This window comes from Pelecanus crispus, chromosome 6, assembly GCF_030463565.1.
Source record: "Pelecanus crispus isolate bPelCri1 chromosome 6, bPelCri1.pri, whole genome shotgun sequence".
Lineage (NCBI taxonomy): Eukaryota > Metazoa > Chordata > Aves > Pelecaniformes > Pelecanidae > Pelecanus > Pelecanus crispus.
Genome location: NC_134648.1, coordinates 71,329,444 through 71,355,111, shown reverse-complemented (window position 1 = coordinate 71,355,111; position 25,668 = coordinate 71,329,444). Strand labels below are relative to the sequence as shown.

Below are 25,668 nucleotides of genomic sequence, written 5' to 3'. Positions count from 1 at the left end.
AGGAAGAGGGGACTCAGCTTTCCATGACCTGGGAGCCACAAAAGTTTCCTCCTTGGGCGTTTAGCAGAACAGCTTTTCTCTTCTTAAGAAGGGAAGTGAGCCTGGCTCTTGCATAAGGAATTCCTGTAAGTGTTTACTTTCTACTTACAGTTGAAAAGATGAACATCTACAGTAGCTTCACCCACAAATCACAGCCAAAATCCAAACTTGGCAGAATGAATATCTACATAAACTGTATAAACTGTTCCAACTAAACAGGAGCACGCTGCAGACCCTGGCTGGAGCCGGAGGATGGAGGTGTATTCTTCCACATGTCATTGCTGAGAGAACACAGGCTTTTTCTACTGGTACCTTGTTTTGTAAGATCACCCTGCCCTCCTTTGCTTTTTTCCCTTCTATCAGCTGGGCTGAGATCCTTAGGGGAGAAAAAACTTTCAGCTTGCGAGTCAGGTTTTTCACCTTGATGCTGCTGGTTGTAACTTCTGTACCTGCCATTGCCCAGCCTAGCGCTGCCTCGCCTCTAAGACCCGACCACAACTGGTGCTTTGAGCACAGTTTGGTTAAAAGAGATGTACTACAAAGATATTTGCATTTTTATTCCCCGTGCATACCACAAAAATGCCCGTGTCTCATCAGACATGCTAGAGATGCATTCCATCTGTAAGAAACGGATGAAAATAATTCACTGTTGCATTACTGGCTGTTAAACCCACACCTGGAAAACAGGCCAAGGACCTTCTGCGATTTTTATATCTGCCTTGATGGCTAATTCCTGATGGAAATGAGATGCCAGGACAAGCTGAAGATCCCCCTTGGATCTAGCTGCATTTAAAGGCACTGAAGTATGTCTCAGAGTCTAATCCAAAGCACTTTGCCCCTTGCTGGAGCAAGTCTCAATGACAGAGTGAAGTGCATGGCCTGATATGTGCTCAGATCCCATTAGCTCCAATTTGGCTTGAAGTTAGGGTCACAACTGATGCTCTTATTCAATCAGGAACTGGCCAAGAAAGCCTTGACTTTGCCTTTAGCATATTTGCAGGAGGAAGGCTGCCATATTCTTCCAGCACTCTTCCTCCAGAAGGAGGGTGCACCTCCCCAAAGCTCTGTCTGGAAATGGTGATAATGTCTTTCTCTTGCCAAGGGGAGCGAAACCGGTGGGCACATCTTTCAAGAAAAAAATGTCCACGGTAAGATTAACTGGTGAAATGATAGAGACAGGTTCTTCCCCATCCTTGGCAGTGGCAAACGTCTTGCAGCCAGATGCGAGTGCCCACCGGGAAGCTGGATGAGACCAAAGGGGTTTAATGCCTTTCACAGTGCTGCAGAAAGGCAGTCTGCTCCACACCAAAGCAGCTCCATGGAAAGACAGCACTTATTTCAGGGCTTTCAAGCCATTCTCCAGCACCCAGACACAATGGCCACTCCACCACTAGCCAAGAATTCCTTGGAACAAAGCCTGCCAGCAGTCACAAGCAGCCTCTCTTTTGGCTGATCTTGGCAACTGGGGGCAACCATCAGAGCAAGACTCACATTTACACCCCAGCTTCGTAGCAATCCCCTTACACTCTTCTTGCCCATGCCCACCTCAGCATCAGGGCAGGGAAGAGGAGACAAGAATCATAGAATCATAGAATCATAGAATGGTTTAGGTTGGAAAAGACCTTGAAGATCATCCAGTCCAACCATTAACCTAACACTACCAACTGCACCACTAAACCAATTAAGGGGAGAGTAATCATTTCATGTTTCCTGGCTTGGTGGCTGGATAATTTTTTAATGAAAGTAAAACTAGAATAGAAGGTGAAGGGACCGCAGAGAGAGGAAGACCACTAACACCTCGTCACTTCTTCCTGCTGGAAAGAGAAGGGCAGAACTGTTTTTTCTTCCTCGCACACTGATCCTAGCTAGAGGGTATCATTTTCCCAGCCTGATTTTTTCCCCGTGTAAGTTTGGTCCTGTTTCCATGAGGAACCCAACAGATGCATGGGGGGCTGGCATAGCTGGAGGACTGGAAATGTCTAGAGTGAACTTGAACAGCAGGAAGGGAGATGACGGCTTATTACACCAGGGCTAAATGAGTTGACCACGGACAGGGTGTAAATCAGTGGTAGAGCCAGAGCTACATCTCTCTCTGGCTGAGTCCTGCTCAATCTCCCTACAGGACTAAGTCACTCGTAGCTGTTTGGGGCTCTGCTAAACACTTGGCGTGGCCAGTGACACTTGCTCTAGGCATTGGCTTTCACTAAATGCAGATCAGTTTGAAATTGCACCAAAGAAAAAGAGAAACAACTTACAGAGCCAAGGTATCATCTTCAAAGTACATCCCCATCGTTACATGGCCACTTAAGATGTTTCCTGCCTCTTCGAAAGCTTCCCTGGCTGTAATAAAGACAAAGATACAAAAATAAACAATAGAAGGAGAAGTGTCAGCTTCCTCTTGGAAACCAATTGCTGTCTGCATACATAACACCCTCCCACAGCAAACTGTCAGTTGGGAACAAAACTACGATTAGAGGCTCATGAGAAATGGATGCGTCTCATGGCCGCGGGCTATGGGAGGACGACTTGGCAGCGGCCGAAAGGATCAGAAGGAAACTTCCTATTATGAGAACAGTATTTGCTGTTCAGCCACCAGCACTGAGGTTCCAGGATCCGCACAACAGAGGCACTGATGGAAAACGAAATGTCTTTAAGGACTTAAAGTTCCGTAAGTGCTCCTAGAAACAGGAGACCAATTATAAGTCTAAAAAGAAATCTTATAAATCCCAGCGACCCTTGGGAAATGACTGATGATGACTTAACTGGTGTAGCGCTAAGTGCCCAGCAGATAAACCAACCTCTCCCCCAAGTGTCTTTTGGTTTTATCCAGTTCCTCAGAGGCAGGGGCTGTTACAGGCATCCAGCTAGGATAGGGAGGATCAAAAAGCTAAATGCCTTGCAGAAACGGCGTGCTCCGCCGCTTTGTGCAGCTGCAAAGAAAGGGCAGCGCCTCTGCCGTCGCAGCTCAGCATAAACCTACGGGCGCTGGCTGCTGGGGTCCACCACTCGCCTCACCGAGACGGCGAGGTCAGGTAGAGGATGGGGAGGAAAGGACCGGGTTGGGGCTCTCTTGGTCCATCACCACTGAATCTATCCGTGCTGAGAGACTGAGAGCAAAACCCCGAATCGAAGCTGACTCCGGAGCTGGTTTCTGCCCTTATAAAACATCCTCAGTTTTAGGCAGCTGGATCCACGGGAGAGGCAAGCTTTGTGAGAACATGCAAGCCATAGTGTGTGAGCTTGTAAAATATAGTTATAGATCAGAGATCAAAACCGCTGCTGCCAAAGGTAGGGTGAAAACGGGGCAGATTTCAACACCACCACTCCTCCCCCTTTCTATTGAGCAATTGAAAGCAACAAAAAAGGCTCTTCCGACTTACGGAGAGTGAGAAATCACACTCTTTGGAGAAGTCAGGTTTTCCCAAGAGTTAAGGTTACACCTCAGATACAGCCACGATATATATTGCTTTATAACTTAAAGACGATCTCATTCAGATGCTATTTATTGTTCCTCACAACGTTCACCGTCATATACCACTGGCCAGCCCAAGCTCTTGGGACCGGTGACTCAGACTTCAATAGAGTGAGGCTGGCTCACAACTGGTCACTTTTTGGTTCTTTGCCTCTTGCTTTCCAGCTACGCTCAAAGCCGTATTTTCCATCATGTTTTCCTGGAACCACAGGGACCACAAACTTTCCTTTCCACTACCTTCCTTTCCAAATGGAAGCTTAGATCTTTAAAGGAGTGGCTCATTGAGGGTTCAGACGTTGTAGGAAACAACACACATACAACAAAGCTGGTGACACAGCTTGGCTGGTTCATCTTGTGATATAGAGAAACCACGGTTGGATGGGTTTGACGTTGGTTTCCAGCTCTTTGGTCTTTGGTCACTTGATTTTATCACTGTCAAAAGAAAAGCAACCCATAGGACCAGCTGATAAGGATTCCTTGCGAACTTCACCAACAAACCCCTTGTGAAATTGTCTGTGTCCCAGCTACTGGACAAAAGGCCATGGGGCAGACCATCGGCCCGCCCTGTGCCACAAGGGACTAAAGGACACAGCCTGATGTGGAAAGAGCAGGCTCACATATAAACTTCCTCAGGACAGCACTTCTACAGGCATTTAACTTTAAACCCTCACTTGAGATGTAAGCCCGTGTTGAAGTGCCGCCCTGCAGCATCCCTGGCTGCGGGAATTCTCTCCTAAATCAGGAAAACCTTCAGCAGAGCCCAGGCTTACTCATTTCATCAGGGTCATTCCTGATGAGAACTTCCCTCCCTATCATGCTTCCAAATTTTTCCATATTTTGGGGCCTGGGCCAGACCCAGAGCCACGCACCAGCCTTCATTTCTCAACAGCTCACAGCGACGGTCTCTTAGCCTGGTGCAAGAAACCCCCAAATTCACACAGCTCCTCTACAGACACGAAGCACTTGCAAAGAAGCTATTCAAACATTTCCTAGAAAATCAGTCCCCCCTAAGAGCACGGTTTTAATTTACCCACATGGCCTGATCATGCACTGCAGCACATGCCTCGAGCTGGAATCCCAGATGCCTTCCATCACAGCTGCCGTGAACCGCGCAAGTGCAGCTTCACTGCAGGATTTGGGACCAGGGAGGAATAAAACTGCCAGATGAGGAAGGGTCTACAGCTCCTGCAGAGTTTTCGAAGGCAGGATCTAAGAACAACCACTTATCTCTCTGGCAGAAGGCATCTCGTGAAACCAGGCTCTTCAGCAGCACCTGTAGCATCTTTGCATGCCTTCTTCACTTGGTTTACACCGACGCTGGCAAGCCCTACGATGTTACCAGAGCTTTGCAGAACACAGGTATATTTTTAAACATTTACTGTACGATTTAGGACAGAGTCTTACTTCCAGGTATGCTTCCAGTTTCTGAATAGCAAACAAATTCCTCTCCTATAAATTCTTCAAGTTTCCAGGAAAATGCTTGTTCATTGCCGTAGTAATACCACTGACTTCTTTGTAGTAAGTTTTAATTATGATTTTTCCGGCCAAGCCCCTTTTAGCTCAGATGCACTGAAGGGCTTCTTAGAATCATAGAATCATAGAATCATTTAGGTTGGAAAAGACCTTAAGATCATCCAGTCCAACCATTAACCTAACACTGCCAACTCCACCACTAAACCAGTTAAGGGGACAGTAGCAATTTCATGTTTCCTGGCTTGGTGGCTGCATTAGTTTTTAATGAAAGTAAAAACTAGGAATCATTAAGGTTGGAAAGGACCTCTAAGATCATCCGTCCAACCATCAACCCAACACCCCCATGCCCACTAAACCATGTCCCAAAGTGCCACCTCTGCCCGTTTCTTGAACCCCTCCAGGGATGGGGACTCCCCCACCTCTCTGGGCAGCCTGTTCCAATGTTTGACCCCTCTTTCCGTCAAGAAATTTCTCCTAATATCCAATCTAAACAAAGTTCCGAGGCAAAGTGTTGTTAAAAATCCAGGGCTTCATTTAACTGGACATCTTGTTGCTCTGTTTCAGTTAACTAGAAATGGCAATGACACAGTGAGTTGCTGGTTCAGGTTAGAGCAGGAATTCTTGCTGTGAGAAAAATCACTGGAAATTCCAGATAAGTCTGCAGGCTGATAAGAGCAGCAATGTGGTTTGCCTGACTCCGGCCTGGGTTTGGTGCCAGAACAGCTGGCTCCAGTTTTCTGCTCCCTCAGGTCGTTCTGCATGATGCTCAAACACCCCCCAGGTTACAGGCAGTGAAAGCATCACGTACCTCATCTCCCTTGGCATCTGCGGCTGAGTTACCCCAGACTGCAGATGCCGTTCCAGATTGCAGACTGAGTGTGCCCCGAGGGACGAGGCAATCTTGTGGGCTCCGCACAGAGCCATCTGGAAGCCTCCAAGACTCTTGTTTGCACAGAATCAAATTAACTTCTATATAGGAAAGAGCCTGCGCTCACACATCCAGCTGAATCCAGGCAGGTTCCTTCCATGAACCCCTCTCACCATCCCCATGTTGCCCAAGGTCCTATCACGGGGCTATTCCAGTCTCCACTACTGCAGAGAGTGGGATATGTGGAATAGAGGGGAGATTTTGGAGCTCAGCTGATGAAAACCAGGCAGAAATGGGCTAAAGGGTTTTTGCGATCAAGCAGATTTTCTGCTATATTTAACAGACCTAGACCCTCCAGAAGAAGGCAGACATATTAGCTGTCAGCTGGCTCGGTGAACACAGCCCAAGTGTCTTCTGGTTGGTTCCAGACATTCTATTTTGTTCTTACCTCTGAGCACAGTGGATTCCCTCTGGACCTGCTCATGTGAGGAAGTAGCTTGGTTTGCATTTAACCAAAGTTTACAGGCACAACAGAGCTTCAAAATGAAAAACAGTCTGAAATGTTGATCTTAAGACAGATCAGAAAGTTCTCCTTTTTTTAATGCAGTAATTCCCAGGGGTAGCTGGTAACTGGGACACCATGGGCTTGGAAGGTCCTAGCTCTCCACTGTGGATCTGCCTGAACTATGACGTGATGCTCCCTTTCCAGACTGACTTCATTCCCTCTCCCTTGTCAACGTGTATGATTGTCACATGAAAAATCACTGTAGCTCTCAGGTCAATTTTCCCACCTTTCAGGAAGGCTCTGGAAACCCAGTGGATCCTGGACCACAGCTGTGGCATGCAACGAATGATACTGGAGCAGCACCTGAGTGACTAACAGCACCCTACGCAGCAGGCAGGGGAGGGAGAACATGACTGCTCCAAGTTTCAGCCACTGGCCAGGACTACACTGACCGAGACTACAAAGTGAGACAAATTCAAACAAGTTCAGAACGCTCCTTCCAGCAACTTTGCTTAGCATTTCTAGCCGATGTCCATCACTCTGGGGGCTGTGCCCACCTATTTCAAAGTCCACAGGTGGATTTCATTGAGTTATTCACATTTCATTATTCATATTTCATTCCTTTTGAGGTAAGAAATGTGTATTTTACCTTACTGCTGCTTTGGTTTTTTTTTTTAAAAAAAGGGGGTTGGATTGTGTGTTGGTTTCAAGAACTGGGACTACCACATTTGCGGGAGGAGGAGTCAGCAAGATAACTATCAACCCAATAGCGGAAAGGGCTTTCTTTGAGAAAGAGTATGTTGTGACATGTTGTACATGGACTACAAGAAGAGGCTGATGGATCTGGGCTTGTTCAGTCAGAGGCTAAAAGGGGATTTAATGGCAGCCTGCAACTACTTTGAAGGGGACTCATAAAGAGGACAGAGCCAAACTCCTCATGGTAAGGGACAGGAGATATGACAGGGACAACAGGCACAAATTGTGGCTTGGTAAGTTCAGATCGGACATCTGCAAAGATTTCTTTGCGGAGGCAGGTCACCCAGGGCACTGTTGTTTTGTACTGTGCCAAGCACCGTGTCTCCGTCTCTGTCGGGGTTGTCAGATGCTACCACACTGGGTGAAGTAAACATGCCTGGCAGCTGAATGTCCTCTGAGCCAGGAGATGGACCTTAGGTCCCACATCTGGAATCACCTGCTATCGTCTTCTTGCAAAAATAAAAAGGGTGGTGCCAGGCAGGCTGTGATGTGAGCAAACACGCTTAGAGAAAACGAAACACAGAGGAACTTCCAAGCACCTGGAATCATTCCTCTCCCATCAGGAATAAAGCTGAGGGCTTAACGCACAAAAACCACACTAACCTTCAGTCATGGCTGTGCTAAATACTCCTAGAAGCGAAGTGTGGTGATAGGATGACAGCTCAGGTGGAAACTCTCCTCTTAAATATCTTTCTGCTTCATGAGTCGTGGCCAGCTTCAGAGGGCAGGAAACTTGGCTCCTGCGTAAAGGCAGAGAAACAACATGGGCTGCTGCCTTCGTCACTTTTGGGATGAAGAGACAAAAGGGCAACCTCAATCCAACAACACCCCAACCCAATATGACAACCGTTATGCCTCATTAGAGTAAAAAAAATCAGTTGCCTGGGAAGGAAGGACAATGCCTAGTCACAGAAAGGCACTGGAGCTGGTTACGGGGAAGAGAGAACAGCCCTGAGCCAAACTGGTTGCTCTGAGATCCTTGGGATCCCCATAAAAATAACACAGAAGGAATTCCAGCAAAGACAGAAGGACAGTGACAACAGATGGATGCACTGTCCAAGAACACATGTTCCCTGACGTTGAAAAGCACAAAAAGTTATTAAGCTAATTTCCAAACCAGGTCTACAATCAGATCTGACAGTATTTTTCCAAAAAGGATTTCCATTACACAGGCCGTGAAGTATCCAGAACATCATCTAGCAGTTGTGCCAACCTTACTGTGTGGGGACTCATTAACAGACACTTACAGCATGATGAAGCTGGTCAGTTCTTCGGCTCCCCACATGCCATCGTACATCACTGATCGCTCTCCCTTCTTGTAAATCTTGATGGTAGGAAACTGAGTGACATTCTCCTTTGTGCAAACGCCAGGCCAGTCCCAGCAGTTTACCCGAGAGAGCAAAACCCCCTGAGTTCCTAGAGTAGAAAACAAATACATATAAATAATATGGAAAAAAAAAAAAAAGAAAAAAAGAAATGGTTGAAAAAGAGAGCTTTCTGTGAGCTTCTTTGGGTATTATCACATACATTTGTATGAACGCCGCCACAAGTCCTCTGGCGTGCATCCTGCAGGGCTGGATCCTAACACACTGCATGCACATGGAGCGAGCCCAGGTGGGCTACTGCTCAGAACCTGCTGGACCATTCCTGGAGCCCAATCATAGAATCATTTAGGTTGGAAAAGACCTTTAAGATCATCCAGTCCAACCATTAACCTACACTACCAAGTCCACACTAAACCAGTCAAGGGTAGACTAGACTAAACCATGTCCCACAGTGCCACGTCTGCCCGTTTTTTGAACGCTTCCAGGGATGGTGACCCCACCACCTCTCTGGGCAGCCTGTTCCAATGCTTGACTACCCTTTCCATGAAGAAATTTTTCCTAATTTCCAACCTAAACCTCCCCTGGTGCAGCTTGAGCCCATTTCCTCTCGTCCTATCACTAACTACTTGGGAGAAGAGACCAATGCTGCTTTGTGTGGATGTCAAAATCCAGCCCTGAACACCCAATCCCTTTGAGTGCAGGCTATCTCTGTCTTGAAATCATTCATGGATACACCTTACACTTGGGAGCGTAATAGTAACTATTTCCAGCAGGTGTGGATTGATCCAAACAACAGAGTACGGAGAGAATAAACTCAGGGAAGTGGTAGGTTGCACTTCTCAGAAGGAAATTCCCAGAGACATTCACATCTGGCTGGTTACGCAAAGGAATACCATGAAACCTTGAGGCAACTGTCCAGGAGCATAAAAGGCAGTAAGGAAAGGTACTGGAAATACCTTAGGAATAAGGCCAAGACAAAGAAATGATGCAGGCCCTCACTTACAGGAAAGAGGGAAGATAAAGCTTGGCATGGAGGAAGCCGATGCATTCAAGGCTTTTTCATTTATTAAGGTGCCCAGTATTGGAAAGTGCCTGTTCTACCTAAAGCATGGAGCCTGATACACAAGGAGCAGTTAAAGGTCACATAAATGTGATAGATGTAATAGAGGCTGTCAGACTGATGGCATTCACCCTATCCTACCTATGCCAGCTGCCCATCTCCAAGCCACCAGCAGGTACCTTTAGGACCTTAAGAAAGAGCCTGGAGTCTCACAGGTAAGGGAGAGGGAAAGGAAGAGCACTTGGGAATTACAGAGCAGTCAGTCCAACTTTGGTTCCTGGTCCTAAAAAAGCTTTTTACAGGTCTCACCAAAGCGATAAACTCAAGGGAATCATAAGCAGTGAAACAAATGAAGGTTGGTTCCCTGCATGCTCTCCAAGACACAGTGCCTACAGCTCCAGCGTGTCCTTATCAGCCTTTCCTTCATCTGCAGGTTGGGTGATGACCAGCACACACTGCTGCTGCTCCACGGCTAAGCCTGTGCTAGCCAGCTGGCCTGTGAACCATCACTGGCTTCATTAGCCACCACCCCTTGGTTGCCAGCCTCACCTAACCTGCCTCCTACCTACTTGCAGACTTGACCAAGGACAGCAGGGCTGTGTACAGTCCTCAGGCCATACGTCGTCCATGCCCAGTGCAGGAATGCCGTATCTCAGAAATCTTCATGCCTTCCCTAAATTTGTTTGAACAGGATTCAAGAGTTACATGGGAAAGATGGGATGAAACCTAGAGACAAGTACACACATGGAGGCAGAGCATCGCAAAGTGTCCTTTGGAAATCAGGGTCAGGGCAGGTGATGAGGATTTCTCAAGAGTGCGGCAGATCAAACCAGACAAGCCTTCTTCTCTGCCTGTCCTGGGTTTGATTCTGATCACTATTTTCGTTACAGACCTGGCTGATGGAATAAAACACACACATCCAATCCGCAAATGATCCCAAGCCCAGAGGGGTAGAAAGCAATTTGAAGGGCAAAGTGTAACAACAGCAGCATTCTGTAATGAGAAGCTGCAGAAAAGAGCAAAGCACATTCTGGGATGAACTCTCAACAGTGTCTGCAAGACATGGGAGAAAAACGATGCTCTTCTGTCCCAGTGAGACCTCTGCAGAGCCCAGCAAGTCAGGCTGGGAAACATGTTTTTGGAAAGGCTTAAGCAGATGAGAGAGAATTTGGAGAAGTTTGGAAGACACGACTCCTGAGGAAAAACCCAAAGAACTGTGTTGCTTTTGATTGGAAATTGCCTGGAAGAAAGAAACAATAAAATCTAGCAATATGTAAAGTCTGCTCTGGAAGCAACAGTGAGATCACTCTCTGTTGCCAGCTGGGCAAGGACGAGCAACAACCCATTCCCAGGTAGAGAGATTTGACCAAATATTAAAACAAGCTACTGAGAACCAAGCACAGCTGAGTCTTTTTGGCTGAGAAGCTGTGGAAGGGTTTTAATCACAGGTTAGAAACATGCCTGCCAGGGATGGGCAAGGCATCTCCACAGACAAGGATGAAGGCAGAGGTGACCTTAGCATGCGTTCCTATCCCCTCTCCCTGTGCCCTTATCATCCCACTGGACCATTTTCCCCAACCCTCATTTTAGGTTCTGCTTTGCAGCTCACACGAGGAGTTTGCTGCTCTTCTGCTTTGTGTCAAACTCATGTACAGAAAAAGCAAGCGGCAGCAGGGAGCTAAGGGTCTGCAATTCCACTCAGACAGCCAGGAGTTGTCAAAACACTCCACGAGAGCAGACATGGTTTGTGTCATTCTCCAGGCTCTGAAATAACATCTCAAATTAAAAGCCCGCCCTGGATTTATTTCACACCTCTGATCCAGTATAGCTGGTTCTCATCATCTGTTACCACATAATCTTGTGTCTTGCCCAACTCTGAAAAATAATGACATGGAAATAGGGCCTTGATGTCTTGTTAAAATTGAGTTGCAAGGCTGCTCTAAGATGCCTCAAATATGAGTTTTAGTATTTGGATACTACCTTGGGGGATTATGCACTGAAACTGCCCCAAAGGACCCCCGTCTGGCCTGAGGAAGACCTTGTACAGGATGATCACTCTCCCATCCCAATCTGCACCATATTATTAATTACTGAATGAGCAGCACTTTCAGGAGTTGACTAACTCAGCAACAGATTGTTCAGCCCTGTGGTAACTGTTGAGCTCCTGGATGGGAAGAAAGGTGAAAGAGGAACACAAGATCCTACTGTTTTGTGATTTTAGGTGCTACTAAAACCAGCAACAGCGAGAACCTCTGTCCTAGGAGTCTTATAAAACCAGGACAAGACAAATCATCAATGCTATAGGGAACAAGAAAAATCAAGAATCCCTTAAACTTCTAATCCTTTGGAGGGCAGGACTGGCATTAGAAACAGCTCACTTGAAGAGCTGGTCCAAAGGCTACAACATGAAAGAGAAGGAAGTTATGTGTGAAGTGCTGCACTTCAAGAGGAGGAACCCAATACAGAATGGGAAACGACTACCAAGACAGCATCACACAACGGACTCCTAAATCCTTACTATAGATTTAGGTTCCATGAATATACATTGCTAAATCACGCAGGCGACTTTCATGCCTTTGAACTGCGACTTCAGACCCCTGTCTTTGGAAGTCATTGGTCAAGAAAACTGCACAAGCACAGAATAGGGAAGCAGAACTGGTTTTCATCACAGTGTGTTGCTCTTCTTAGATATTGGTTTCCTCTCTTCTTTGCAAAAAAGGCCAATGACATACCTAAGAAATGCTCGGTCCTGTCTCACCTTCACATCCTCTTCTCCTGTCCCAGGGGTGCTGCTTCCATAAATTCACATCTTGCAAAAGAAAACAAGAGCTGCAGCAGTTAGCCCCAGCAGCAGTGAGAATGGCACGCTCTTGCTGCAAGAGCAGAAAATGTGCTCAGTTCAGCAAGACGGAGATGCTTCTCTTTTATCTCTTGCTAGATTGGATCTCTCAACAAAGGGAGAACACTTGGGGGGCTATAAACTTAATTTTGTGATGATTTGCTGAACATCTGCTACTGGATGATTCACAGGGTCGTTCCAGTCTCCAACCCTTCTTCATTCCCTTGCGCTCGATCTCATACTGCCTATTCTCAGTGCCATTTTGCACAAAGAATTGGCATCAAAAGCGGGACCTGGTTCTGCAACTCAAAATGTGCCTCTAGAGCGGGTGATTCATGCCTCAGACAGCTGGTCTTGGCTTCTCAACCCTTAGGAAGAGAGCTCCACCCCAGAGAGCAGACAGGAATACCAGCGCTTCTGGGAGAGCTGAGAGATTGCCCCAAAGCCATACCCCATGTTTTATTCTCAGTCCTGCAGTTATTCTCTTATCCTCAGTCCTAGCTCAAGATCTTCTTCTTCATCCAGACTTCTGTCCCTGTCTCTATCTTCCCTCATCCTGGCCATAACTCAGAGCCCAGGGATCCCCATCCTTTTAGGTCTTCCAGCTCCCCTGGTAGCCCGCCCGTGACTGAGGCTCCCTCAGCAGCAGAGACAAAGGATCTCCAGATCCACTGATGTAGCCGTTCTCCATCCTCTCCGAGGCCGCAGCAGGGAAAGCAGCCTGGAGTCATTCCACAGGTCACATCTGGCCTGGGAGTCTGGTGGGATCTCACTGATCACAGAGGAAGGGCCCTGATCCGAATCAGTTCATAATCTCTGTTGACAATCTGCCTGTGGCTGCTTCTTATGTACCAAGATTGTTATCAAACAATTCAAAAAACACATGGTGAAAGCCTGGCCGCGCGGAATCAGCCAAGGCTTGGCCACTGGCTCAGGAAGAGGCAGAGTTTCATCCACCAACTCTCCCAGGTTGCTCCTCTAGCTGGTCTGACTGCTAGGGAGTCTAAATGAAACCCCAACCCATCAACACCCATAACATCTCTAACAACAACAACCCTCCCTGAGCTTTCCTGTTTATTCCCGGGATTTCAGTCCAGATCAAAGCTGCTGGTAACTTCCCCTTCATGCAAACTATGAATGCAGAACTGCTTTCATCCAAACCACAGCACTGTCTACAGCGTTCCCAGAAGGATTTCTTGTAAGCAACTCCCACTGCATCTGCTTCCCAGAAAGCCGGCTGGGTCCTCTCCAGACTCTATACGTGGGTCCACTGCTGAGAGCTCAGCCTGAGTCCTGCTTGTACTCTGCAGGACATGGTGCTCAGTCCCATGGGGAGTGCCGTCACTAGGAGAAATGAGCTTTGATGATGAAGAAAAACCAAGAGAAGGCACCAGCCACCTCCAAGGGTGCCAGAACAACTCTCATCCAGAGCCACGCACCTTCCCCACTGTGCTGCAATGAGTTGGGGATGAAGCCACCTGAGTGTCCTCTGCAGCCGGGGGAGAAAGAGGCATCTCTGGAAGAGATTCAGCCCACGTAAGAATGATGGATGTGCAGAAGAACCCACCTCTCTCCACTAACCGTAGAGAGGGATGGGGCTGAAGACCTGAATGAAGCTGAATTGGGGCTTACATTTCTCAGGAACTGCTCAGACCCTCTTGATGGATCGCTCCCTCCTGCCTTTACTACCAGACTACCCAATGTGTGCTGTCTTTAAGTGTTGCCGATTCTTCACCGTCACGTGTTATTTATGGAGTTCTGTGGCCGCCTGCGAGACTTCCCGTGTAATTAAGCCAGTCTCCAGGCCCTGAAGGCACCAGCATTGTAAATTCTTCCTCTGACACCGTCCTGCCCCAGTGGATCTGGGCCTGCCCACACCTGTCTGTCACGCTTTCCACCAAAGCCGGGGCCAATTACTGCTCCTTTACAGATCAAGTACTTCCAAGGACAGGAGATCTGATGTGCCACCCAGCACATTGATTTGCTGCGCAGCATGTAGTGCATCTCCTTGGTCTGTGCAGGACCTAGCACTGAGGGGCACAAACAGAACCCTGTTTCCATGATGCAGGCTACAGTGCCTGCTGTTTGCCCCTCCTCGCTCCAAAGCCCGCTCTGTGTCACCCACTGCCGCTGGTGCTCTGCCCTGGCCCTCCCCATGCTCCTGGGCATTCATCACGCAGTCACTGTGCCCACCACCATCACCAGCATCATCACCATCATCCATCATGCAGTCACTGTGCCCACCAACATCACCATCATCTATCATGCAGTCACTGTGCCCACGAACATCGCCATCGTCACCATCATCATCACCATAATCCATCACGCTGTCACTGTGCCCACCAACATCACCATCACCATCATCCATCATGCAGTCACTGTGCCCATGAACATCACCATCACCATCACCATCATCCATCACGCAGTCACTGTGCCCACCAACATCACCATCACCATCACCATCATCCATCATGCAGTCACTGTGCCCATGAACATCGCCATCGTCATCACCACCATCACCATCATCCATCACGCTGTCACTGTGCCCACCAACATCGCCATCCCAGCTGCAAGGCAGTTTGGGCAGCTGGTGTGTACCAATTTATACCAACAACATAAGGTGACTGCAGAAGGCTCCATTCCCAGTCCCATGACTTTACAGAGGCACAAATGGACCGCAAAGGTCCCTACATAAGAAACAAAGGACTCTTTCTAAGCAACCTGATGTGGGCATGCCTTCCTTAAGAGTTTGAGGGGGAAAAATGAGGGTGAGGGAGTGAGGCACCATCAATATCCTCCCAGTCTTCGGGTTTCTACTGCCAGGGCAGGTGCGTGCCAGCTGTAAAGCACTGAGACCTGTGGCACCTTACCTTTCAGGTGATCGGCCACCTCGGTGTAAGACTGCAGCACTGCCAGGGACACCGCCTCCCCTGAAACACAGGAGAGACACAGCCTTGAGGGACATACAGGTGACAGACCAGCCCCACCTTGCTCTCTGGCAATGTTACGTCACGATTCTCTGCATCCTAAGGTGCTTCAAGCTCGGAAAGACTTGAAAGAAATAAGGAAAATTGGACTTCATGCTTCTGCGCAGCAGGCAGCAACCAGGTTGTCTAGGCTATCCCATGAGCCCATGCTACTACAATCTCCCCTCTTGTCCTACATTCGGTCCCTGTAAAATGAAGGTTAAAAACCTATGAACGTTCATTTCTTATATACTGAGAGATACTGTCTTCACACAGCATCAGTCAATGAGAAGAACTGATTTAATCTGATTGCTAGGGGTGGGTGGAGGCCCATGGGGCAGGACGCAGCACTTCTTTATTGTTTAAACTTGTCTATGGGATCGCCGTATTACAGAAAGCGTGGTGAGCAGCGCAAGCTTAGAGAAGGGACAGCCAGGCCACATTTCATACTCACAGCTGGCATAAAACAGCACCACTGTCCGGGCAGTCTCCAAGAGGGCAGAGTGGAAGGTCTCCTCTGTCAGGACGAGGATCTGCTCCAGGGGCAGCTCTCGCTTCTTGTCCCTGGAAACTGCTTCTGCCACCTGATCATCCTGAATGTCTGCAAGGGACCCAGAGCCGTGCATGAACACGGGTAGGCACACAGGGCAGAGGGAGCTGCAGCCCCCTGTGCCACCCCATCAGCAGGTTTTTGTAAGCCAGCACCTCTCAGCAGAGACGTGGCGACTGGCAGCAGCGGGGTGAGCAATTGCCTCATCCAGGGGAGCGGAGGCACAGGCGCAGACGCACACACAAACTCATTGAAATGCACTTTTGCCGTCTCACACCAGTTGTACCCTCTGATTTGAACACTATTCTTTAAGCACCTCGTCTCCCCTAGGATCCTGCACCACTTTTTTTTTGAAAACAAACCCAATTTTGTACGGAAAAAAAATGCATTTTCAAGGAAGCACTGAAAGGGCCAGTGATTTCTCCCTGGGGAAGGCAAGTCTGGAACAGCTCTTAGAAAAACATGTCTCAAACCTTTCCAAAGGCGCTTCATCTGATGCTTGAAGAGGGGACAGCATTGGGTGCACTTTAAATCTCTCATGCCTCTGAAGCTGGATGCATTCAAGAAGAAGCACCCCTCTCCCTCATGTAGCATCTCTGCAACTGCTCCTCTAACAGCTGCTGATTTTTCTTCCCTGGTGTTTCCCCTAAAAATTATGCCTGTCTGTCACAAAATGCCAGCGATCTGCAGAGAATAAAAGAGCCACTTTGTACAACCATGATGTGACTGTGATGGCTTGCCTTGGATTTACAAAAGTGTTCTCTAATGCTTTAACATATGCTTGCTGTCTCTAGCAGATGCTGATCGCATGATCTAGCTGATGACAACCAGCTTTTCACTGTTTAGTTGCATACCTTGATTATTATTCTCTTTTTCATCCTCATCTTCCTCATTCTCCTCCTCCTCCTCCTCCTGGATTTCTTCGACCTTGTTCTTATCTTCCACCAGGGTGATAACTTCATCAGTGTCTTCCAAGACCAGGTATTTGACTGGCACTCCCTAAAGAAAACAGAATAAATCAGTGGGAGCAAAACATCACCCTCTGCCTATTCTGTCCGCAAACCAAACTCAAGGCTGATGGGGCACCACCACCCAACTCCTTATTTTTGGGGTATGACAACGGATTCCTAAAGCTGCCAAACAGGGGAGCTTCTGGGGTGTGTTTCTTCAATCCAGTTTCACCTGCGCTTGAGTTTTTCTCACTCCAGACTGACTTTTCCTTGCCAGGAAGAAATTCCGACTGTGTGGGATCCTGTGGTGAAAGTGAACGCCTGCTCCGCCTCCCAGCATCTTAACACAGCTCCACCACTGTGAGAAAAAGCCCTGTGGCCAAACAGCGAAGGAGAGCGGGGAGGTACAGGGTCCCCTTGGCTGTCCCCGCTCTAGAGGGGTGAGGCTGCGTCAAAGCAGGCCGTCACAGCCTGGGAAACGGGCACAAAAAATCCTTTATCTCATGGAGCTCAACAAAGAAGAGTGCTCTCAAGTGTACATGGGCTGCCAACCCATGGAAAGAAAAGAGCAAAATGTATTTCTCAGAAATGAGACCTTGTCGGCTCAAAACCAGTTCTGGCACTGTCTCAGAGAAAGGCACTTCAGAGAAAATGAACTTGATAATGAACTGAGGGAAATGACAAACTGCTGGCACCTCCCATTGGCTCTCAGCGGAGAAACACAACATGCGCATCTCTCACCAGGGCAGGGGAAGCCCTCAGGGGACACTCAGTTTCAGGTCTGATCCTGTATCTTTGCAATCGCAAGTGCGACAGTTCAGGTAATCTGGGGCAATGTGTGCTCCCTGGCATTTGTCAGCGCTGAATTCCATCTTGCCTCACAAGCTGGGTCAGGTCCCTCCAGAGTTTAGCTCATCTTGATCAACCTCATTTAACTTACACCCTGCCCTTTTCCCAGATCACTGCCAGAGGCATTCGGTTACATCAGTTCAGCACAGACCTTTGGTTGTTTGCTCTTAGTTTGCTCTTAGTTTGCTCTTAGTTTCGCAGTCATTTCCTCTCCCATCTTTTGAACGCCTTTCCTAAGGGGCCAAGGGCCTTTAGACGTCCAAATCTCCAGGGAATTCGCACTTGAACTACTACCTTAGGTAGTTCACAACCTTGCGCTGCCTTAAGGTGTAATGGAGATGTCACCCTACATTTTGAATACAAAATAAACACTTTCTTTTGTCTCCTGTAAGCAGGCACAATTGCTCCGCAGTACCAAACTCAGGCAGTTCCAAACACATGCGTGCATCTAGAGAAGGACGCTTCCCCTTGAGCTTCTGGGAAGGCTGTCAAATAACAACGGAGGCGAGCAACACCCCAACACCCCTCAGGAGCACCACAGGGAAATGAGTTGTACTATAAAGAAATCCAGCATCTAACCTCATCTGGTGTCTTGAGAGCGACGTTTGACCGGAGCAGAACGTTCAAATCTACGCGGTCCCTTCCAAAACACAAAGTCAACATTAGATGGTGCGACATGCAAGGTCACCCCCTCCATTCAGCCTGCCTGGCTGGCGAGCCCACCTCCCTCAGCAGCACCACGTCCTCACGGAGACGTGCTTCAGTGCCCCGGAGAACTTGCAGGAACCCAGAATCAGCATCAGCGGTGGAGAAATAGGCTCCAAGTGACCTCCTGGTGGGACTGACACCACGTGCGCTGCATAACATGCCTGTTTCGCAAGGGGCTTGGATTCCCTTTCTGTGATTCGGGTTTTTGCCCACGCACTGGTAGCCACATCCCAGTGCAGCTGGTCTGCTGATGGACTTCAGCTCGTGAGTAAATACAGCCAAAAAATGCCTCCACACAGGGAGGGACCATGGTGGCAGAAAGCTGGAAGAAGACAGCCCACACCCATCCTTCCTCCATCTCCTCCCATTTTCACGGCTGCCAGCAGACATCCCCGAGGGCCGTGCAACCATGCCTACAGCGGCCGCACACCTCCTTTGGCAAGACACCATGGAAGCATTTGCAAAGGCAAGCCAGTCTGGTGTACGCAGGCTACTCCTGAGCCCATGGAGCAGAGAGAAGCAACCAGCGGTCAGCTGCAGAGGAACCCAAGAGATCTCCGCAGCACAGCTGCCCTGTGGCCAGCCACAAGTGCGTCTCCTGTCCTCCTGGGGAACAAGCGTGCTGGTCTAAGTCAGAGAGCCCTCGTTGACTGAGAAGGCACCACTTCCTGAGCGGACACCCCTGCCGCGTCCCAGCACCCACAGTCCACCTCCTTTACTGGATCTCCTTCTGCCCTTAATTTGAGGGCAAAACACAAGCCTTCCATCTGCGCCAAGTTTCCTTTCCAAAATCTCTCTCAGTCTGACTGTTTTTCCACTTCTAAGTCAGCAAGAGACTCAAACATTTCTACACTTTCAGCCAGTCTGAAACCAACCTAATCTGACTCCGGACAAGTCCTTAAATGTGACATCCTCTCGCAGGATATAACCTAGTTTTACTGCCTCTCGTACAAATCTGAATAAGCCCACTGACTATCGTCCTGGCGGTGAGGTAACTGAGCTCAGAAACACCACAAAAAGCAAGGAGAACCCCAAAACACCTGAGAGCAAATACCTGGACAAAAGGGCAACTCCTGCTTTCCCCAAGAGCTGCCAGGCCACAAACTCTGCTGTCCTCCTGTCAGCCTCGTAGGTCTCTTTCTGGCTGAGGATGAACACAAGTGGTAGCCCAAGCTGTAAGTGAACGGTGGAAACCTTCTCTGGGTCCTCAGCAACCTCTGTCTGGAGAAGACATGGTTATACTGCAGCACATCTCCACACTGCTGAAGGTCCCTCAGCTCTTCTCCTGCACAGCCCAAGCCACCATGTGCTCCCCAGCCACAGAAATAAGGATACCCTCGAGAAAAAGCCTCCAACCCCGATTCTAAAACATCCATTGAAGCAGAACCCACACAACCCTGGTTAAACTGTTCCAACCTGTCAACACCTTCCCTGATAAAAACCTGAGCTTTATTATGCACGTTCCTTGTGACTTAGCAACTCCAGATGTCAAATCTCCATTAATTTTTATTTACCTGGCATCCATTCCCCAGAGCAGTTTGAAAACCGTGGCTGCAACATGCAAGAGCTGGCATCCTCTCCCTTCCTGCCTTGGACATGCTGCTTCACGACAGCACGGAGCTGCTTAATGAAGTGCCTTCCCTCCATGCGCCTAACACAGGAGCCTGGCTGAAGCTCATCTACCCACCTTTTCAGCTGGGCAGAGATGTCACCAGTGGGAACTGGAGGCCTGCTGAAGTTCCCTGCCCGGTGGGAAGAGGAGATAGGAGGGAGCCTCCTGCCCCTTGTGCTCACCAAGGCATGAATGACTGATACCAAACTCCCCAGGGTGCTGAGCCTCCTGTGGGGAGCCCAGAGGAGTGGCTAAGGACTCTGGGTTTGTCTAGTTTGGAGAAAATGAGGCTGAGGAGCGACCTCATGGCTTTCTACAGCTTCCTGAGGAGGGGACATGGGAAGGGAGGTGCTGAGCTCTTCTCCCTGGCATCCAGGCATAGGGAATGGTTCAAAGCTGCACCAGGGGATGTTTAGACTGGACATTAGGAAGCATTTCTTTACTCAGAGTGTGGTCAAACACTGGAACAGGCTTCCTAGGGAGGTGGTCGATGCCCCAAGCCTCTCAGTGTTGAAGAGGCATTTGGACAATGCCCTTAATAATTTGCTTTAACTTTTGGTCAGCCCTGAAGCGGTCAGGCAGCTGGGCTAGATGATCGTTGTAGGTCCCTTCCAACTGAACTATTCTGTTCTGTTCTGTTTATTCTATTCTATGCTATTCTAGATGTCCAAGTGAAGTCCAAGGGGCACTTCCACCCCGTTCCCACCCATGGTGCTTACAGACAACTAGAGGATGCGTACACTGGTGCCAGGGCTCCTGGAAAGGTCTAAGCAAGCTGAGCAGTGCAACGGAGCGTCACTCCCGTCCAGCCCCACGCCTGTTCCTTGCTTGGACCCAGCCTGGGAGCTCTTGTCATTAACTTGATGGGGAAGCAGCAAATTCTCACTCTCAGCCTTGCCCTCCGCTCACACCTCCCTCATCCTCACATCCACCCCAGCTGCCCTCCCGCTGCACAGCCCAAGGGGCTCCTCTTCCCCAGCCTTACCACCAAAGGAGCCCCCATGAGCTTGAGGTGCCTGTGGATGTTGAGCATCGTCAGAATCTGCCCCATGGCTGTCCTCCTGCAGGGCTGCGCCAAGTCTGTGGCCCGCTGGCAGTGGCAGAACAACAGCCGAGCAGACGACGGATCAGACTCATCGTTGCTGGGAGAGAGAAAACAAAAACCATGTCGAGCTAGGCATCCACCGCCAGGTTTTAAAACACTCTGACGGAATGACCATGTTTGCTGACATGTTTTACAGGGCAGACGATCCTCAAGTTCAGGGTTTGGCAGGCTTGTGGGACCTCTTCAACAGCCCTACTACTGATCAGTACAATTGTGTCCAGGCATTCAGCACAATTCTGAAAAACATCTAATAAAAACCCTGGCGCACCGGGTGCAAATGACCTCAATCCCAGAATATTTGGCTCAAGGACACCAGTTAAGCTTTTCTCAGTGGCACCGCCATGCCACTGCAGTGGAGACCCTGGCCGGAGGAGGACAGCTGAAGTACAGCTTTGCTCATGTCTTTTACCTCACTGATGACATCTTACAGACTGTATTAGGAATATTCCACCTTTTGAACAGCATTATTTTGGCTGCACCAAAGGAAGCAGCGAGATCGAGTTCCCTGGATGGTTCCCTGGTTAGTGGTTCCTGCTCTGATACCATCGCTGGTGTTAGCCTGTAGGTCAGCTTTGGGAGGTCACATTTCTTTTCTTACGCACCCATTCCCCACCTCTAAAATAGGGATCACCTTCTTCGTAAAGGGTTTTAAGACCTCACTATGGAAGAGCAGGGTGTAGTATTAAGACCTCAAAGCCTGCCAGCCCGGTTGGCGGAAAGCTGTTCATGCTGGTGAAGCTACCACCATTTCATCAGCTAAGGAGATGGCCTGCTGGTGTCCTCTCCGCTTTAAGCAGAATGAAGGCAATTCCTGTCCAAATGACAACCGTGCCATCTAGTGGCAGCCACAAAAGGCTAGCCCTGATCATGATCCTGCAAGGATGGGATGGAACCTCGGGGAAGGACCACTTTGGTGCCTGCCCTGGTGTCACCTGTGAAAGCAGGCAAATGGTTGTACAAACGCTTTGTTGGAGATGCAATGTGCTGTGCGGTACTCCCACCTTCCTCCCTCTCAGTTTCCTGACTGCAGCAGATCACATCAGCAGCAAGTCGCGTTGAAGGATCTGCAACTCTAATGCAGCTCCTCCTGCCTGGGAAGGGGATGGCCTGAGCTGGCCAGCTCCAGTGAAACCATGGGGTGGGAAGTCCCAAATGCAAGACTCCAGGGAGCAGTGTCTCATGCAGCTGAACTGCAGAACTCACTGCTGCCAGAAGTTGCCGAGATGAAAAGTAAAAATGTGTTTAAAAAATTCTGGCGGCTGTTAACACCATGATACAGGTTCAGTTCCCATCTCTGAGAGTCCTGAAACCTCTTGACTGCCAGAAGATGGGAGACTGCAGGCAATGCGCATCCATTCCCTCATACCCCTTGGTAAGCACCTGTGGCCACTGCAGAGATAAGATACCTCAGCACAAGGAGGACATGGAGCTGTTGGAGCGGGGCCAGAGGAGGCCCCAAAAATGATCCGAGGGCTGGAGCCCCTCTGCTGCGGGGCCAGGCTGGGGGAGCTGGGGGTGCTCAGCCTGGAGAGGAGGGGGCTGCGGGGAGACTTGAGTGCGGCCTGGCAGTGCTGAAAGGGGCCCATAGGAAGGGTGGGGGCAAGCTTTTTAGCATGGCCTGTTGTCACAGGACAAGCAGTAATGGATTTAAACCAAAGAAGAACAGATTTAGACTGGCTATAAGGAAGAAATTTTTTACACTGAGGGTGGTCAAGCACTGGCACAGGTTGCCCAGAGAGGCGGTCGATGCCCCATCCCTGGAAACATTCCCGGTCAGGTTGGATGGGGCTCTGAACACCCTGGTCTGGTTGGAGATGTCCCTGCTCACTGCAGGGGGTTGGGCTGGGTGGCCTCGAAAGGTCCCTTCCCACCCAAACCATTCTATGAGTCTACGATTCTATGACATGGAGCTGGGTGGGCTTTGCTCTGACCCACTACAGCAGTTCTTACCCTTCTCAGCTGGCCTGATTTGCTCAGCAAAGCACAAGGCTGAGTGTTTTAAGACCGTAACATCAGCTATATCAGGCCCCCTGAAAAACCATGGCTGGGGTTTGATCAGTCATCTATGGAAAGGAGACAGTGGGCTCTTCTCCTATCAAATCCCATTCAACGAACAGTCACAAATGGCATGGCTAGTCCAAGTTCGGGAACACAAGCAGCAGCTGGTTTTGGAAAAGCAAACCAGATCGGACTGTCCACCCTTGGCATAACATCCTAATACCATCCCAGATTTGACCCGGGAATCTGAGAAACCGAGAGTAGAGCAAAAAGCGCAAGGGAGCAGCTTCACCCGGCATGCGTGTGTGTTTGGACTTACCCAGTGTCTTTCAACAGCGTTGCCTCAGTTGTCAGAACAAACTGGTGGACAGTCCCATAGACGAAAGCTGCCTCCATCACAGCTCTGTGCTCTGAAAAGAGAAAGGCAAGACCAACTCATCCCAGCGCCCTCCAGATCTCTCTTTTCATCTTTCCCAGTTGTAAACATCAGGGCTCAGGCTTTCAGAAACCCTCAGTACAAAGTCACAGCTGTCTGAAGACGCACTGTGAGGGTAACCGAGTAACTGGAGCTGAACCCAGTTGCGGATCCCCAGTAAACACACAGGTGGTGTAAGCAAACCCATTCTACTGCATGACCAGAGATCTGCCGATGGGTTTATTTATTTGATAAGACAGCAACTGCTGGCTTGCTTTCCCTCTCAAGTCCATCACTGACAGTTTGTGTGCTCCCAGAAAAAGCTTTCTGGTGCAACTGATCCCTTTGGAAACACAGCAAGACAGGCAGAGGTGGAGAACTTGTGTCTAGGTGGCCCTTTCAGCTTTCCTTGATCCTCCATTTCCAAGATTTTGGGTCAGAGAGCCAGCTCCCTCGCACCTTAGTAAAAAAGGCTCTGGGAGGAGAGCAAAGATGAAAAGCTGAGCGTTAATACCTGCTGTCCCAGTAGCTGGTACATAGGCGAAGACCATGTTCGACCTCCCTTTCAATGCATTTTCAATATTCTGAAGATCCGCCAGTGTTTCAACGTATTTAACTTCATTAAAAAGCAGGGCACTGAGGAGTCAGAAAAAACTCATTAGCAACTGCTTTCTTTCAAGAGTAAATTTGCAGCCACATAACCATGATGGGAATAACAAGGTAAATTTCCAGCTTCTTGCTGACAGATTGAAGATTCATGGCCAAATACAACTGCCCAGATGTGTGTTGGCGAGTCATCTCAAGGACATGGATTTAACAGGGTCAAACCATACCAAAGAGAGAAGCAGCCTTCTGCTTGGCTGAGATCAGCCTCTGGAATATGTGGGGGTTTGTATTTATGCAAAAGTTTGTATCAACAAGTGAAAATGGAAAGTAAAGGATTTCACGGAGATGAATCCGGTCTGTACTTACAACAGAATGTTAGCAACAATGGAGTTCACGTCGAACAAGGCATCGGTGGGGAACTCTCTGATCAGCATGTTACCTCTGGGGAGGGAAGAAAGAGTATCACCAAAGAAACTATGAAAGATTAGTGTACTACACGTACTAAATTAATTTGCACTCTGCTGAATACTTCCAGATATCTGCTGGTAGGTATGGCTGGAAAGAAAGCGTCAGGATTGAATTTGGGGATTTCATAGGACCAGGTGTCCAGGCAATGCTGTTTTAGTGGTCACCTCTGTCACTGCCATTTCATTCAGCTTGTGGGGACTGTTGATGAGAAGCCCAGCACAGACTGACAGAAGGTCTTTATATACCAAGCATCACCCCGTAGACCCTCACCACCAGAGGAAATGCTTCCATGGGTCACGTACAACAGTCAACGAGAACAATGATACATGGAGAAGCTTCCAGCTGACCACCCATGGAGAGACCAAGAGCTAAACCTTCTCATCCAGGGCAGATGAGCTAACCACACCAACAGGAAGACCACCAAAGAGGGTTTCTTTCTAGGACTAGATCCAAAACCCCGTGGACTGAGCGTAACTGTGAGGGACGTGGTGGTGGGAGGCTGCAAGAAGAACACCGATGGAGGATTTCTCTCGGTTTCATGCAGCAGCACAGCGCTCCGCTGCTCAAAGGAACATGGGGCAGGATGGGAGGTTTCACAGAGGACAAAGCATCTGTTTTATGTGTGTTGGACCTTTTGGGGGTACTTTTTGCTCTGCATGTCACTGCTGTCCTCATGGCTCCTCTCTTCCTATGCAGACATCTCTCTGATCGCTGACAGCATTTCCTCCAAATATTTGCCCCGGAAAGCAATCACAGTGTGGTACCCCGAAAATCCCCCTTACCTGAACAGGTAGGCTTTCCTTAATGCATTTTCTTTTCCACAGTATCTTGAGACATCCCCTTTGGGACAATTAACCTAGACATTGAAAGCATGTAATCAGACATTCAGCTCCACAAATGACTACAAACATACAGCACTACAGCTGTCGAGGGTGTAAATACAGCCTTTCCAAACCTGCTGGGAGAGAAAACACAATAAAATGGAGTCCAGAGCGGGGGATTGGAGTTTGTACTTCAGTTCTCCAGCTCAGCCTGCCTTGAATTGGGTCAGATGGGATCAAGAGATCTTATGATCCGCCCGGCATATTCAAAGTGACAGATCGA

The 25,668-nt window shown here is 48.9% G+C and overlaps 1 protein-coding gene across 1 annotated transcript in view; it reads right to left on the bottom strand.

Moving 5' to 3' along the window:
• Positions 1-25,668, bottom strand: part of TXNDC16 (thioredoxin domain containing 16) — a 34,521-nt gene that overhangs the window by 6,814 nt on the left and 2,039 nt on the right. Inside the window, exons 3-15 of the mRNA XM_009492193.2 lie at positions 25,347-25,420; positions 24,463-24,537; positions 24,005-24,126; positions 23,395-23,485; positions 20,958-21,114; positions 19,415-19,581; positions 18,232-18,292; positions 16,708-16,852; positions 15,758-15,904; positions 15,208-15,267; positions 8,361-8,529; positions 7,717-7,853; positions 2,295-2,379 (exon numbers count right to left, since the gene is read on the bottom strand). Of these exons, the coding sequence (XP_009490468.1) occupies positions 2,295-2,379; positions 7,717-7,853; positions 8,361-8,529; positions 15,208-15,267; positions 15,758-15,904; positions 16,708-16,852; positions 18,232-18,292; positions 19,415-19,581; positions 20,958-21,114; positions 23,395-23,485; positions 24,005-24,126; positions 24,463-24,537; positions 25,347-25,420 (1,490 nt within the window). The remainder of the gene's footprint in view (positions 1-2,294; positions 2,380-7,716; positions 7,854-8,360; positions 8,530-15,207; positions 15,268-15,757; positions 15,905-16,707; positions 16,853-18,231; positions 18,293-19,414; positions 19,582-20,957; positions 21,115-23,394; positions 23,486-24,004; positions 24,127-24,462; positions 24,538-25,346; positions 25,421-25,668) is intronic.